Here is a 17,423-nt window from a genome sequence, read left to right as displayed (position 1 = left end):
CCTCCTGCCCATGGTCCCCTGCGGCTGCAGCAGGCCAGAGGGAGGGAATCCTGGGTCCCAGGTGCGGGGCGAGGCAGAGGCAGTTAGGCCAGCAGGGGAGCAGTTAGGGGCTATCAGGCAGGCAGGCAAAAGGGTTAGGGGTGATCAGCCAGGCAGGCAGGCAAGTGGTTAGAAGCCAGCGGTCCCAGATTGTGAGAGGCAGTCGGACATCCCCAAAGGGGTCCCGGATTGGAGAGGGTGCAGGCCAGGCTGAGGGGACCCCCCTCCCCCTTTGCACAAATTTCGTGTACCGGGCCTCTAGTTTTATACATCTACCAACACTATGAGTTCCATTTTTTTTTACATGCTCATCAGCACTTTGGTGTATTGCATATATTGTTTTGAGGTAGGGCTTTCCTGTCCACTTATACTAAATCTTTTGTAATTTGCTGGTATATATTTGCTTAATCTTTTTTTCTTTTTGGAGTGATTAACTCTTGCTCTGATGTTCCAGATGTTTTCATTTCCTTTTACATTTATACCTGTGGGGGAGGGGCATATGGCTCAGTTGGTGGCATTGTCCCTTACACCAAAAGATTGTGGGTTTAATCCCTGGTTGGGGCACATATGGGAGGCAATGGATCGATGTCTCTTAAAAGTGCCATAGTCATAGTATGGATAGTAGTGTCCTTTGTGGGCTAATCTGTCTACCCCTTAAATATAAATACCCTTTTTCACTCTACAGTGCCTCTGGATGATCACAACTGCTTCCAAGGCATTTTTTGTTTATTGTTTCATATAATAATTTAAAAAATATATTTTAAATGCCAACCTTCATGAGGTACTGGGCATACAAACAGTATAGTCCCTACTGTCACTGAAGCTTAAACTCTAATTAATAGGAAAGGGAGGCGTAGGTTGGTGTTGATGGGAATGGAGAAAGTGGATATATTAATTATATAAGCATTTTGGGTATTGGGTTGATAGGGCCTGATGCATTGAAGAGGGAAGTATTAAAGATGACATTCAGGTTTCAGACATGAATGACTGAGGATAGTGATGAGATAGTGCAAGGAAATAAGAGTCACAGCTTCAGGGGAAAAGATAGTTTGACATTTTGTTTAAAGATGGGTTGGATGAAATTGCTTAGGAGTGGAAAAGACTTCCTATGACTGAGTCCTGGCACCAAGTTCTAGCATTTATATATTAAATAGAATGAGAAACTAGCAAAAGCGTCTGAGAAAGGGCCAGGAAAAGTGGTGTATGAATTGCATAGATTAAAGGGTGTTTCAAGAAACTAACAGTCATTAACTGTGTTCAGATCTATTTATAGCACTGAAAGGGGCAAATACCTCACCTTCATCCACTTAATTACTCCTGTTCAGTTCTTGAATTTAAGCATTACTTCTCTGAATTAGGAGAATCTCCTTTTGATTCTTCCATTATTCCTCAACTTCTTCATTGTACTTTACTGCAATTACCTGTTTACTTTGTTTTTCTTCATTAAACTCTTAAATTTCCATGAGGTCACGCAGCCTCATTTGTTCTGTTCAAACCTATATTTACAGCTCCTGGCAATAGTGTCTTGCACCAATAACACCTACATAAATAAATTTTGGCCCGACCAGCGTGGCTCAGGGGTTGAGTGTCGACCTGTGAACCAGAAGGTCACAGTTCGATTCCTGGTCAGAGCACATGCCCAGATTGCTGGCTCAATCCCCATTGTGGGGCATGCAGGAGGCAGCCGATCAATGATGCTCTCTTATCATTAATATTTCTATCTCTCCCTCTCCCTTCATCTCTGAAATCAATAAAAATATTTAAAAAATAAATTTTGGAGTGACTGAATAAAGTATCATTCTGTGTTCTAATGTGGAAGAAATTTTTTTATATCCAAAAAGAACATTTTGTTTTGAAGAATATTTGTGGGAGATAAGGATGAAGGAGGAAACAAATAAAAATCACTGTTCATGCCCTGACCGGTTTGGCTCAGTGGATAGAGCGTCGGCCTGCAGACTGAAGGGTCCCAGGTTCGATTCTGATCAATGGCATGTACCTGAGTTGTGGGCACATGCGGGGGGGGGGGGAGTGGCGTGCAGGAGGCAGCTGATTGATGTTTCTCTCTCATCGATGTTTCTGGCTCCCTATCCCTCTCCCTTCTGCTCTGTAAAGAGTCAGTAAAATATATTTTTTAAAAAATCACTTCATGTAAACGTGTGCAGAAGAATACTAAACCATGGGTTGGAAGGAGGAGATGAAATTCTACGTGGTAGTTAAATCGTGGGAGAGGGAGTGAAACAATACATACAAGAAGGGGTTTAACTTGAAGGTTAAGTTCTTTTTTTAAAAGTTGGGAGCAAATATGACAGATTTAGGAATCATAAAGTAACTTTTTTGTACTGTTAATGAAAGTGACCCAGGTTCCCAGTATAAGATTTGGAAAACAAAATATATCAAAAATAGCTCCTTGCTCGGCTGTTTGTGGCTCAGTGGTTGAGCATCAGCCCATGAACCAGGAGGTCCTGATTCAATTCCTGGTCAGGGCACATGCCTGAGTTTTTGGGCTTGATCCCCAGTGGGGGCCATGCAGAAGACAGCCAATCAGTGATTCTCTCTCATCATTGATGTTTCTAACCCCCAGTTTCTCTCTCTGAAATCAATAAAAACATGTGTTTTTTTTTAAAAAGAATAGCTCCTCTATAATCCCACTATCCCAGAGATAATTAACATCTCGATGTATTTTGTTTCCTATATATGTTGCAATGCATATGCTTATAAAATATTTATTAAATTATTGTCATAGTTTGTATTCTACTTTTATTAAATGTTCAAAATGTTGTTTTTTAATTTTTCTATTGAAATATAACATGCATATAGAAAAGTGATCATTAGGATACAGTTGATTGATTTTTACAAGCTGAACATAACAACGTTTCTATGGAGAAATTATTACTGAATTGGGGAAATAGGTGTCATAGAGGATATTGATTTTGAGCTGCTGACACCAGTGTAGGCTAAGAATGCTAACTGGGGTAAATGGGAAATGCAGTAGAATGCAGGCAAATGCAAACACCTCAAATGTTTTAGGAGTTAGGATGTTAAATTTTTTTTGAGTTATTATAGGTGAGTGACAGAAAATAACACTGGAACCAGTTTACAGAGAGCCTTTTGTGACAGCCAAACAGTGGGATAGAGTACTGAGAATATTTGTTTGCTGAAATTTAAAATGTATGTTTTTGTTTATAGGCACACAAGTCTCTGAATTTTGTTTCGACACTGCTTCAGATTACTATGTCAGAACAACTGGATTTACCTGTGAGACAAGCAGGCAAGTTTCCTGAATTATTTTCTTGAGTGTATGTAAATATCTTGTTTAAAAGGTTTACAGTTGAATAGCAGAAATGTCCTGGATGGCCCATCAGTGATTTTCTTCCCTGAAAATTGGTTTACCCTTATGTGTTTACTAGAAACAGCAGGTGCTTTGATATTTGGTGGCAGAGTTTAATTTAAAGGAATGTAGTATTTCATTGCATTAAAAGAGAAGTGGGAAAGAGAAATGGATGGGGTTTATTAAAAGACTCTTTGCTGCCTTAGCTGGTTTGGCTCAGTGGATAGAGCATCAGCCTGTGGACTAAAGGAACCCTGGTTCGATTCTGGTCAAGGGCACCTTGTTTGCAGGCTCCATCCCCAACCAATTGATGTGTCTCTCTCATATTGATATTTCTCTCTGTCTCCCCTCTCCCAGTCTCTCTAAAAACACCAATGGAGAAAATATCCTCAGGTGAGGATTAACAACAACACAAAAAGAGTCTTTGTTTATGTGATTGTACCTTACAGCTACTTGCTTTTACAACATTTAAAAAAGTACTCTTTCTTAGCTCAGATTTTAGCGAGATATTGAGCAATTCCTTCAGTATCAAAGTCTGAAAATGTGGCACACTACTTCTGATATTATCTGTTAGTCTGCAAAATAATGGATTTGTATGTTCATGTTTTATTTACTTGCAGATATATAAATTTCATAGGAAATATAAAATACTAATAATTTTGTCATTCTAGAAAAACAATTTATAATTTATATTCTGGTGTTATTTCTTACCGTTTTTCCATTACACCAATTGTGGTTTTTTTTAAAAAAAAGGGTGCTTTTTTTCTTTCTTTAGTGCAGGGGTGGGAAACCTTTTTTCTGCCAAGGGATGTTTAGATATTTATAACATCATTCATACAGGCTATACAGAATTACCAACTTAAAAATTAGCCTGCTATATTTGGTCAAAAATTTAATTAACTCACCCCTAATGCCTTGACAGGGCCAGACCAAATGATTTCTCAGCCTTTTATGGCTCGATGGCCAGACATCCCACACCCCTGCTTTAAGTGTATAGTAAGCATTTGCCTTTTCTTACATAATGTTAGTCTTAAAAGTTGTATTCACCGTAATGTGCTATATGCAGTAAACTATTTCTCAATTTATAGGATTTGATCTCAGGTCTGTTCATTAACAGATGAATTTCCAGTGCCTAAAATATTGCCTGACACATTGAGGATACTCAGTAAATAAATGAATGAATATAATGTAATTGCTTTATGGTTAAAAAAAATAAGTTGGTATATAAGTTACACAATAATGGAACCTTTTAAAAAATATATTTTTATTGATTTCAGAGAGGAAGGGGGAGGGGGAGAGAGAAATAGAAACATCAAGGATGAGAGAGAATCATTGCTTGGCTGCTTCCTGCATGCCCCCTACTGGAGATCGAACCTGCAACCCTGATATGTGCCCTTGACTGGAATCGAACCTGCGGCCCTTCAGTCTGCAGGCCGACGCTCTATTCACTGAGCCAAACCAGCTAGGGCAATGGAACCTTTTTTGTACCTAGAAAATGTAGTAATTAACTGGGTCCTGATCAGCAATGAATCTTTTCTTTTTTTAATATTTTTTATTGATTTCAGAGAGAAAGAGAGTGATAGAAATATCAGTTATGGCAGAGAATCATTGATTGGCTGCCTCCTGCACACCTCTCCACTGGGGATCCAACCTGCAACCTGGGCATGTGTCCTGACCAGGAATCGAACCAGAAACCTCCTGGTTCATAGGTTGATGCTCAACCATTGAGCAACACCAGCTGGGCCAGTGAATCTTTTTATAAATTTCTAATTAAATAGAAAAATGTTGCTTTGATTATTTTAACTGTCATTTCTTTGTTTTGCTAACAAAGTTGACATTTTTCCCATTTGGTTATTTTTTTATATAAGAATCTTTTTCTTTAAATCTCAGTTTTTATTAATATGTTGGAAGTGTTTGGCATTTAGGGGGATCTTAACACATTTTAGAGACTTCATTATGTTAGTGTGTGTTATGTGGCTTTGATTCCTGGTCACCCTATGAACAAGGGAGGTACACAATATCCCATCTTCAACAGCCCTTGCACAGTTCATATAGAATTGTGCCTATGGCTTCTTTTATGGAATCAATCCATCTCATACTTATTCTTTCTTTTTTCTTGGTGCCTCATATTTTTCCCAGCATTATTGTCTTTTCCAGTGAACCATGCCTTCTTATGATGTGCCAAAAGTAGAACAGCTTGCCGAAACCGGTTTGGCTCAGTGGATGGAGCGTCGGCCTGCGGACTGAAAGGTCCCAGGTTCGATTCCGGTCAAGGGCATGTACCTGGGTTGTGGGCACATCCCCGGTGGGGGATGTGCAGGAGGCGGCTGGTCGATGTTTCTCTCTCATCGATGTTTCTGACTCTCTATCTCTCTCCCTTCCTCTCTGTAAAAAATCAATAAAATATATTTAAAAAAAAAAAGTAGAACAGCTTCAGTTTTGTCATTTTTGTCTCCAGTGATGTTTCAGGCTTAATTTGCTCTAGGATTCACTTGTCTTTCTGGTAGTCCAGGGTATCTGTAGAATAAAATTAAATGTTACTAGGAAGGTTTTTGTTTAGTATTACAAAAACAGAAGCAACGAAACTATGGAATCGGTAAAATACATAATCATTCTTTGTTGTTGTTGTTTTTGTTTGTTTAAAGTATTACATATGTCTCATTTGTCCCCAATTGACCCCCCCAGCCACTCCCACCCCTGAGGGCAAGCCCCCAGTGTCTGTGTCCATTGGTTATGCTAATATGCATGTGTACAAGTCCTTTGGTTGATCTCTAAACGCCCCCCCCCCCTCCCTTGCCCCTTGTCTCTGGATCTATTTTTGTTCATCAGTTTATGTTGATCATTATATCCCACATATGCATAAGATCATGTGATATTTATCTTTCTCAGACTGGCTTATTTCGCTTAGCATAATGCTCTCCAGTTCCATCCATGCTGTCGCAAATGGTGAAAGTTCCTTCTTTTTTATAGCAGTGTAGTATTCCATTGTGTCGATCTTCCACCGTTTTTTTAATCCATTCATCTGCTGATGGGCACTTGGGTTGTTTCCAGATCTTAGCTATTGTAAATTGTGCTGCCATGATCAGAGGGGTGCATATATCCTTTCTGTTTTCTTGGGATATATTCCTAGAAGTGGGATCACAGGGTCAAATGGGAGTTCCATTTTTAACCTTTTGAGGAAACTCCATACTGTCTTCCATAGTGGCTGCACCAGTCTGCATTCCCACCAGCAGTGCATGAGTGTTCCTTTTTCTCCGCATCCTCCCCAGCACTTGTCGTTTGTTGATTTGTTGATGATAGCCATTCTGACAGGTGTGAGATGGTACTTCATTGTTGTTTTGATTTGCATCTCTTGCGTGATGAGTGACTTTGAGCTCGTTTTCATGTCTTGGCCTTCTTTATATCCTCTTTCGAAAAGTGTCTATTTAGGCCCTTTGCCCATTTTTATTGGATTGTTCATAGTCATTCTTTTAAAAGTTACATCATTGTAATAATTGAATAATACTCTGTAGTGTGTGGTACTTTGTAGTTTCATCTACTAGACTTTGAAAGATTCTGTCTTTATAGTTGTAGTGTAGTTCTTACATTCTGGATGGAGTAGACCAGTGGTTCTCAACCTTCTGACTCTTTAAATACAGTTCCTCATGTTGTGACCCAACCATAAAATTATTTTCATTGCTACTGTTATGAATCTTAATGTAAATATCTGATATGCAGGATGGTCTTAGGCGACCCCTATGAAAGGGTCGTTCGACCGCCAAAGGGGTCGCGACCCACAGGTTGAGAACCGCTGGAGTGGACTGAATCATGAGATTTTTTGCAGTGCAGTTCTCACTTGTTGGACCAGTCAACTTTTAATATACCAAATCAACACGTTTTACAAATAAGTATCTATACCTCATTCCTTTGTGCATAACAGTAGAAGGAAATATTGTATCAAACTCTTATTTTGGTCTGTGTTCTGTTTTGGAGCTAAAGAATCAAAATTCTAGTAGTAGTATTAATCTGAAATATATCAGTACCAAATACTGAGTCAGTGTTTACTGTAGATGTATTTTACCTTATAACTTTTGTTGAAGGGTATTTTAATATGTAGTCTTAAACTTTTTAAAAATATTATAACGTGTATTTTAATTTCCTTTTCCTATACATTTGTGATTGAGGGTTCCTTCTCCCTGTTCATCCACTCTACTCCCTTCATTTCCGGGGGGAGGGGGGGGTGGGATAAAAAGAGTGCTGGATAAAAAGCATTGTTAGCGGTCTAGTTTATTCAAGTTAATTAGCAATGAACATTATAGCAGTTTGCTAGCTGACAGAAATAATATGTAATTTTGAACACAGCAAATTCTCCCATAAAAGTAACATGAATTTGAAGCAGTGTGATTGTGGTGTATGATTGAAGTGCTTAGATTTGTAGACTAAGATTCTTTACATACTATAATTTTTCTATGATAAAAATAACCTTTGTGTGTGTCTTAGTTGGGCTGCTGTAACAGAATACCATACACAGGGTGGCTTATAAATGGAAATTTCTTTCTCACAGTTCTGCAGGCTGAGAAGTCCCAAGATTAAGGCACTGGCATATTTGGTATCTGCTGAGGATCCACTTTCTGGTTCATAGAACCTCAGATAGTAGGAGAGGGGAGCAAGTTCTCTAGGGTCTCTATTATTAAGAGCATTAATCTCATTCATGAGGACAGAGCCCCCAGTCATGTACCAAAGTGCTGGGGTCCAACCCCAGCAGGTCCAGGGGACCAAAGACCTTAATGGCATCACATTGGGGATTAGGATTTCAATCTGAATTTTGGGGGCCACAAACATTAACTCTGTAGCAGTGATACTAGTAGAAGCGCTATTGGTGTGTATAGGTGGTTTTATCTTTAAAGACTTCAATTATCAAACTAATTTGTTAAAATTAATCTAAATAGCTTTCCTATAGAAATTAGGATAAAAATTGTTATGAATAAATGTGATGTAAAAGGTCTTAACAGTTTAATTTATATTGTGTTTACTTGCAAAGTTATCTTAGTCTCTATTTGATAAAAACATTATAGATGACTACTGTAGCTAATTATTAAATTTGTGTTTATTATCAACTTTTAAAATAAATGTGTTTTATTTTTGAAAGGATAGTGTTACAACAATGGTTGGTCTGAAAGAAAAAAATGGAAGTGTGGACATTTATAAGGGATATTCTCAGTGCTTTCATAGTAAATACTCCTTTGTCAAATTAATCTCTACCCCTGGCTAGATAACTCGGTTGATTAGAACATTGTCCTGATACACCAAGATTGTGGGTTCAGTCCCTGACCAGGGAACATACAAGAATTAACCAGTGAATGCACAGATAAGTGGGACAAGAAATCATTGTTTTTCTCTTCTCTCTCTCTCTCTCTCTCTCTCTCTCTCTCTCTCTCTCAAATAATTTTTATTATTTTGTTGTTGTTGTTAATCCTCACCTAAGGATTTCCATTGAATTTTTAGAGAGAGTGGAAGAGAGCGGGAAAGACAGAGAGAAACATCAGTGTGAGAGAAATACATCTATTGGTTGCCTCTTGCACAAACCCTGACCAGGTCCTGGGCCGGGGAGGAGCCTGCAACCAGGTACATGCCCTTGACCGGAATCGAACACGGGACCCTTCGGTCTGCAGTGTTCTATCCACTGAGCCAAACCGGCTAGGGCTCAAATCATTTTAAAAAATTAATCTATATTTTAGGTGTTATCTATTTGAAGAATATGATAACGCAGTATTGGCCAGATCGCGAGACAGCACCACGGGATATATCCCCTTATACTATTCCAGAAGAAGATCGACATTGTATTCGAGAAAATATTGTAGAGGCCATTATCCACTCTCCTGAGCTCATCAGGTATTTATATATCTATTTATCTATCTATCTATATATATATACATATACATACATTTGTATTTTTTAAAGCTTATCCATTTTTGCAGGTATATAATTTGTGGGGTTTTGGCAGGGGGAAGAAGGTAGGGGAGTCATTTCAGAAAACTTTAACAAATGTTATTACAGGAGAATTTGTTTTATTTTTGTATTGCGATTAAATTTTACATTTATAAAATCAATAACTTAAACTTCATGTAAAACTTGTGAAACACGTGATCAGATGAAAGGAGGTAAAGAAAACTATAGAATGTTGTCATGTAATTTATATCATAGTCTTTTGATCTTTGAAATAGTAGGAACTGTTAAGTTTTTGCTCAGTAACTAATTTTTGTCTAAACAGACAAAAAGTTGTGGGGGGTTTTTAGTTAATAAAATTTTATCTAGGTAGCATTTCTTCCTTCTTATTGTTTATTTTTTGACTTTTAGGGTACAGCTTACAACGTGCATTCATCATATCATCAAACATGATTACCCAAGCCGCTGGACTGCCATTGTGGACAAAATTGGCTTTTATCTTCAGTCTGATAACAGTGCTTGTTGGCTAGGAATTCTTCTTTGCCTTTATCAGCTTGTGAAAAATTATGAGTAAGTGTCTCTTTCAATTCCTATATAGTTTTGAGAAGTGGGCAGGTTTGGAAATTTTATACATTAAAATTAGTGAATTATGTTATTTGAATTCAGTGTTTTCTTTTTGAAATAGCATTCTTATTTTATTTCTGTAGTATCCTCTGTTCGTTCAACTAATAAACTACTCGTGCCCTTTTTTCTTAATCATATGTTTCCTTGTTCATTTTTTAAAATATGTTTTTATTTCAGAGAAGGGAGAGGGAGAGATAGAAATATCAATAATGAGGGAGAATCATTGATTGGCTGCCTCCTGCATGCCCCCGACTGGGGATCGAGCCTGCAACCTGGGCATGTGCCCTGGCCAGGAATTGAACTGGGACCACCTGGTTCATAGGTTGATGCTCAACCACTGAGCCAAGCCAGGCGGGCTTGTTTCCTATTCAAAAACTGAGCGCTAACTCTTCAATATGGGCAGATAAAGGCTTTTTTAAAATGTGAAGTGAATCAGAGTACATTGAGCATTAGAGCTCTATTCTGGCTTTCTATGAATCTTTATCTTAATTTAGGATCTTGATAACTTACAAGAACCTACCTCTAATTCTTTAAGAAGAATATGTTGGAATTTCATATGACTAGTTTTAATTATTGTGTTTTGAGGGAATCACAATCACCTATTTCAGTGGTTGCATATTTGAGCAAATTATAGTTCCTGTCAGTATCAGTAAGACATTCTTTTAGACCAAGGAATCATCTTAGATCTGGGTTTAGGGATCAGGAAAAAAAAAGTCTAACCGTGGAAGTTGAGGTATATAGCACTAAAAGTAGTAAGTCCAATGTAAAAGGGGTTTTCTCTAGTGGTGTGGTGAAAATAATGAAATTGATAGGCACATTAAAGTTTCGACATTAGAAAATTATGAGGAAGGATTGAAGGACACTTACACCATGACGGTGGCTTTATTTCCAGTCCTAAAAGCTACACAGATGCCATTGTGAGCCCTTTAATTCTGGGGCTTGTATTTAGCCTACGATACCCTTTTGGGTCTCAATTCAAAGTAGCTCATGAACTGCTGCTTTTGTTCTGAGCAGGAGAGAAATATACCATTTACAGCATTGGTACTGGTGTTTTCTTGTGTTTCCACCAGCTACCCATCTTTCTGCTAAGGAATGTTCCAGCTGTTGCTCCAACCTCTGTCAGAGTGCCAGTTGTAGTTCTGGTAAGTGAGTGACTGAAATGAGAGAGAATAACAATAATAAGCTGTCGTTGTCTGAGGAAGTTAAGTCTCTCCTATCCTATAATATTAGCAGGAGAGAATTTGACAGGGATTTTTAAAAATGGGAGACAGGAGGCTGCTGCAATATTGGATTTCCAGTTCATTTTCAGCCAGTGTTTGATTGTGGAGCACAAGGTGTTCACAAGGGATCTGTGTGGACTGAAGCAGTTCTAAGAAAATTCATGGAGAAATTGGAAGTTGTGGTGGCCTTCAGGAGCATAGATCCTCAGGAAAAACTTGTCAGTTGAAGGAGCACAGAAGGAGCATTTGAAGAGGAAGGCATGTCATACTATATGGAATAGTGTGAACAAAAAGAAAGGTACAGAGGTGGAAATGAGATACTGTCTTTAGTGGGTAGTTAGGAGACTACTATGGTATGGATATTTTCTGTTGAGAATTTGGGGGTAGTTTTGGACTTGTAAATTAGAACTGTGTTAAAGAGGGTTTTGAATGTCATGATGGGAAATTTGTATGTGATATTTTAGATACTGATGAACCATTGAAGGTTTTGTATTTTATTTTTTTTAACAAAAGTTATGAGCTAGTATTTAAGTATTTTCTATCAACATAGCTCACCAGATGGACACACTGTAGCCTTGTAGTCGGCTTTTATTGGTGTCACATATTCAGGAACTTTGGGGTCTTATGGAAAGTGCAAATGGCTTCCTTTTATATAAATTGTTATATTGACTCAGAAATGGAGGGATAACTTTTCAATTGTGTTCTCAGCAGATAATCGGTCAGTTTTATTGTTTAACAGTCTCAGTCATTATTGGTGTGAACATTTCTCTTGGTATTTTTTATTCTTGGCAATTGACCTCAGTTCTCATTTTCCCCAATAAATAGCTAAAAAAATCTAGCCTTTTAAGAGTGTCTACCTTTACCTTTTAAAAAGGTGCTCAGATATGCAATTCTTAAATACATTTCCCTTCTTCAAAAAGTCTACCAGTAGATAAAACGATTCTGGTAAAAGAAAGCCTATTTAAAGCCTTTTAAATAACCTAATTTAAATATTCGATGTTTCAAATTTCTTTTTTGAAATAAAGCATCAAACTTTTTAACAATACAATTAAAATGCTAAAGAATCTGTATGTGAAAATATCTTAGTTAGGTCAGCAATGCTTTATACATGATCTTGGGAGCAAAAAGTGATTCAGAATGCAGGATTTTTTTTGGATTTTAGAAAGATTCACATAATAAATGTTATGTAATGTTCCTATTGAAATCTGTACTAGCACTCAGTAGTATTATTACTGTATTAGCAATGAAGTATGTGAAAAGTCTCTCCAAATGGAATAAATGAAATCATAAATAGCCTGTTGAGGTCGGTTTTTGTTGCCAGATGAGTTATTTTAAAAAAACTTTTGGTTTATAACGCTTTTAGAGTATTTTTGCATTATAGATGCCACTCTGTGTTAATACTCTTGGTATATAAATTACTTAAGGATGATAATAATATGATTGCTTTTATATCTATCAACTGTTAAGTTTAAAAGCAAACCATTGTACCTCCTCAGTTATACAGTATTCAGAATTAGAAATAGCATAGTGAAGTGGTTAACAGTACAAACCCTGGTTCTTGACTGTTAAGGTTCATACCTAGATGTGTATACTGGGAAAGATATCTAACTTGTCTATGCCTCAGTTTCTTTAGCTATAGAAAAGAGGATACTAATGGGGCCTTAAAGATTAGACCTCATGATAATGCTGAGTAAATTTTAGATATCCTATTATTATTTGAGGTTTTTCTAAAGTTGCTTTTGGTTGCATAGTAAGTTTTTCTTCTATTTGCTTATATTTGTGTGAACAAACCAGTAGTTTAAATTGATATGTTATCTATAAATAAAATTGTAAAATAAATTCTTATAGAAATAGTTTGTATTCTTACCTAAAGGTACAAGAAACCAGAGGAACGGACTCCATTGGTAGCAGCAATGCAGCATTTCCTGCCAGTGCTAAAGGACCGTTTTATTCAGCTTCTTTCTGATCAGTCTGATCAGTCTGTTCTCATTCAGAAACAAATTTTTAAGATCTTCTATGCTCTTGTTCAGGTAATTTTTATAAAGCAGTTTTTAAGTATAAAAAGTCAGTGTATCTAGATTAAGAGAATGATTTGCTAGTCAAATATAAGTTGCCAAAATTATAAATATGTTAAAAGTTCTAACCAAGCATACTTACCCAAATATACAAACAAATCTAATAAATCTTAAATTATAAGTGATCAATCTTAAGTTGTCTTAAACCATCCAACACTATTTACAAAATTAGTAAATTTTTCTTGTACCTTTTACAAGTTTGAAAATAAGTTACTTGATTATAGTTTACATCTAACAAGTACTCTGATAATCCACATATACATAGATTGTCCCAATAACTACAAAATCTATTCTTAAGCTTATGTTACACAAAAATACTAATACTGTGGGCTTGACTGGCACATAATGAGCCTCATTATTTTTGTATTTTGTCCTAATAAATCTTTTTGGGACAATGTTATAGGCTAAGGAAATGGTTGTGTCTATATTCTCAGTGGCGGGTAATTAGTTAAGAAACAGAGTTTTTATCAGGATTAAAATTCTTGTTCTTTTTATGCCATATAGCCATAAAAGGATTCATTTCATCTACCAGGACTTTTGGTTCAATTCATGTCTTTCTTACTTTTTAAATTGCATTTAAATATACCTATGACTTTACCTTCACTGAAATTATAACTGTCTCATTCCATTGTTTGGTTGGATTTTGCACATCTTTGCTAGATCTTTAAAGACAATATCTAAAGCCTAAGGGCACTTTAATACCACCATTCCATTTGACTCCTTATGCAATTTTTTTAAGTGATTTAAATAGACAGTGTTAGTACTGCTTCTATTCCCCATCTTTTAGATTAAAAATAAGTTCTTTTTGTAAATTATTTTAGGACATAGGACAGAATGTTTATCATTGCAATGAATTTTTTGAGATTTAGCATACCATGTATAGAAGTTGAGCCCCTTCTTACTTTGGAAAATGTCCTAAAATCCTAAATAGGATATTGATTTTATAAGCCTATTAAGAGAGAGGATTTATTCCAGGAATGCAAGAATGTATCAACAGTAAGAAATCAATTTTGTGGTTAATTCTTATATGGAAAGAGGATGTCATTCCTGGTTTAAGTAAAATTCTAAGAATCCTGGAATCAAAATTTCCTTGACTTGATGAAAAAATGTTCACTAGAAATCCACAATAAATATCATACCTTATGGTGAAAATAGAATATATTCCCAGTAATTTGGCAGTAAGACAAGGATGCCACTGTCATTGCCACAATTCCCCAGCGTAGGTAACTAATCAAATTTGCCTATGTACAAAAAACAAGAAATATGTATTGAAGGAAATACTTTTTGTAGGTTTTGTGAAGAATAAAAGGAAGTGAAATTCTGTTTTGTAAGGATTTTAAATATAATTAATTTTGATTTTAATTTAGTATACACTACCACTGGAGCTGATAAACCAACAGAACCTGACAGAATGGATAGAAATTTTAAAGACTGTTGTAAACAGAGATGTACCTAATGTAAGTCTGTGTCCTCTTATATTACTAAAAATAAATATTTAGTTATCTTTTGAGAATTTTAACTGCCATTTCCTGTAACATTCTTTATAAGCTTACATAATTGACTATGCAAATTTTTCGAGATAGACAAAATTTAATTGTTTACATATGTGCATATACAAAGTAAAAATTTGTAAAGGGTTATTTTATATATTGTTTAAATGTTTATATACCTGTTAATTTCATCCTAATTCTTCTGTTTCTTATCTTCTCAGTCTTGAATTAAGAGCTTATAACATGTATCACCTCACATAGTTATAAATTTTTTATGTAAACTTTTAAGATCTCTGCTCTTAGCAACCTTCACATATATAATACAATATTGTTAACTATCATCATCATGCTATACATTACATTTCCAGAACTTATAACTGGAAATTTGTGCCTTTTGACCACCTTCCTAATGATTACTGTGGTAATCGTTTCACAATATATACATACATGGTGTCCCCCCAAAATGTATATACACTGAATGATTATAAAATCAGTGTTTATTGACATACAGTTCATTTTCAAACTTCAAAAAGAATCTACAGAAATGAATAATTTTTTTGGTTAGTGCCTCTTTTCAAACTGATGATCATTCATTGGTCCAGGCACTGCTAATACTGTGAAGCAGTGGAATCTCAGACTTTAAGATTCCTTTAGTTGGGCATTTGTGCACCCTTAATTTTTATATATATATATATATATATATATATATATATATATATTTTTTTTTTTTTTTTTTTATTTTTTACAGAGAGGAAGGGAGAGAGATAGAGAGTTAGAAACATCTATGAGAGAGAAACATCGATCAGCTGCCGTGGGGATGTGCCCGCAACCCAGGTACATGCCCTTGACCGGAATCGAACCTGGGACCCCTAAGTCCACAGGCCAACGCTCCATCCACTGAGCCAAACCGGCTCCGGTGTACCCTTAATTTTTTAACTGTTTACAGTTTTGTACCTAAACTTTATCTTTTATGTATTCCCTTAAAAGTCTAGTGGTCTTTAGAATAAATTTTCTTTGTTCAAAGCTTAGTCTGGCTTTGCCCATTATTTCAAATCAGTTATACCTGAAAAGGAGTGAAAATTGAGTTATCAGCTGTTAAAGGGTGTATACTTTTTTTGGAACAACCTATATATATATCAAATCATTATGTTATATACCTTAAACTAATACAATGTTACATATAAATTATATATATTTTTAAAGTCCATAGCTAAATTTTTAGCTTAATAATTTGCAGACATCTGTGAACGGGGAAGAATTTATAAGCTGAAAGTAATTGTTTTGTATGTACCTTCTTTGGCTTAATTTATTTATTGTCTAAAGCAGCTGTGGGCAAACTACGGCCCCCAGGCCGGATCCGGCCTGTTTGAAATGAATAAAACTATTGGGAAAAAAAAGACCGTACCCTTTTATGTAATGATGTTTACTTTGAATTTATATTAGTTCACACAAACACTCCATCCATGCTTTTGTTCCGGCCCTCCGGTCCAGTTTAAGAACCCATTGTGGCCCTCGAGTCAAAAAGTTTGCCCACCCCTGGTCTAAAGTTTTATATATGTCTCCTTTTTCCCCAATGGTCCCCCCCCCCCCCCATGTTCCTTTTTATTGCTAAGTAGTATTCCATTATATGGATGTACTATCATTTATATGCAAGTTGGATACACTAGTTGATGGACATCTTAGTGGTTTCAGAATTTTAGTATTAGTTAAAGCTGCTATGAATGTTCTTACACAAGTCTTTGCAATCACACATATATATATGTATATATCTTTGTGTATTTATACTAATATTTCTGAAATTAGAGGTCTGAATTGGAGTTTCTTGTGCCTTTTGATTTGAACTATGCAGGTTTTGATTAAGCAACTTGTCATGATCTTGACTTTATTTGGGTCTTGACTAAAATGGATTTAAGCTTTTAAAAAACTATTTTTTTCCCCACCCCAACTTATGAGAGAAAGTATGGAGGTAGTAGAAGTGAGCCATCTGGGCTGAGTAGGCTCAGGAAACAAGTTACAGAAACAAAAGAAGTTCTCTTGGAACTTAAGAGAGGGAAAGGCAAAGGTGATGCAGCGGTGGGGAGGGTGGGGGGGAAAGGAGGAGAAAGGGGTAGGCATGACCTCAAGAGGGAGGGCACCTAACAGAATTTTAAAAAGCATATCCTTCATAAATAGGTAGTTGAAGCACTGGAAGTGCCTCTTATATTTAAGTAAGGGTTAGTACTTTTTCAAATCTACCTTTTTAATATGAAAGGCCAACATTAGAGGAGCATTCATGTTTCTGAGAATCTGTTCTCACCTCATTATTTCTCTTAGAATGTATCATCTCTTACTATAGCCATCATTAAATAAATGTCTCTTTAAATAAGGAAACACTTCAAGTTGAAGAAGATGATAGACCTGAGTTACCATGGTGGAAATGTAAGAAGTGGGCTTTACATATTTTAGCACGGCTTTTTGAAAGGTAAGCTCCCAGATACATGATGATTTATTTTTCAGGCTTTTGGTTTTATAAGTGTTGATATAAAGCATTATAAAGAAACAATCAACGTTTTAATGTTCTTTTAGATATGGAAGCCCTGGCAATGTTTCCAAGGAGTATAATGAATTTGCTGAAGTATTTCTGAAAGCTTTTGCTGTTGGTGTCCAGCAAGTAAGTCTAAGATAATTTTTCTAAGTAGAAACATGTCATTATTAGATTAATTTCAGTCATGCTTTTCTTTTT

The 17,423-nt window shown here is 36.1% G+C and overlaps 1 protein-coding gene across 1 annotated transcript in view; it reads left to right on the top strand.

Moving 5' to 3' along the window:
- The window catches only part of IPO7 (importin 7), a 61,566-nt gene that overhangs the window by 15,265 nt on the left and 28,878 nt on the right, over window positions 1–17,423 (top strand). The window contains exons 2-8 of the mRNA XM_081099099.1: window positions 3,226–3,307; window positions 9,085–9,238; window positions 9,704–9,862; window positions 13,010–13,166; window positions 14,579–14,668; window positions 17,068–17,162; window positions 17,267–17,351. Coding sequence (XP_080955225.1) covers window positions 3,226–3,307; window positions 9,085–9,238; window positions 9,704–9,862; window positions 13,010–13,166; window positions 14,579–14,668; window positions 17,068–17,162; window positions 17,267–17,351 — 822 coding nt within the window. The remainder of the gene's footprint in view (window positions 1–3,225; window positions 3,308–9,084; window positions 9,239–9,703; window positions 9,863–13,009; window positions 13,167–14,578; window positions 14,669–17,067; window positions 17,163–17,266; window positions 17,352–17,423) is intronic.

The sequence above is a fragment of the Myotis nattereri genome (genome assembly GCF_964212035.1).
Source record: "Myotis nattereri genome assembly, chromosome: 9".
Lineage (NCBI taxonomy): Eukaryota > Metazoa > Chordata > Mammalia > Chiroptera > Vespertilionidae > Myotis > Myotis nattereri.
The sequence above is the reverse complement of the archived record's forward strand: the minus strand, read 5'-3'. Positions and strand labels throughout refer to the sequence as shown.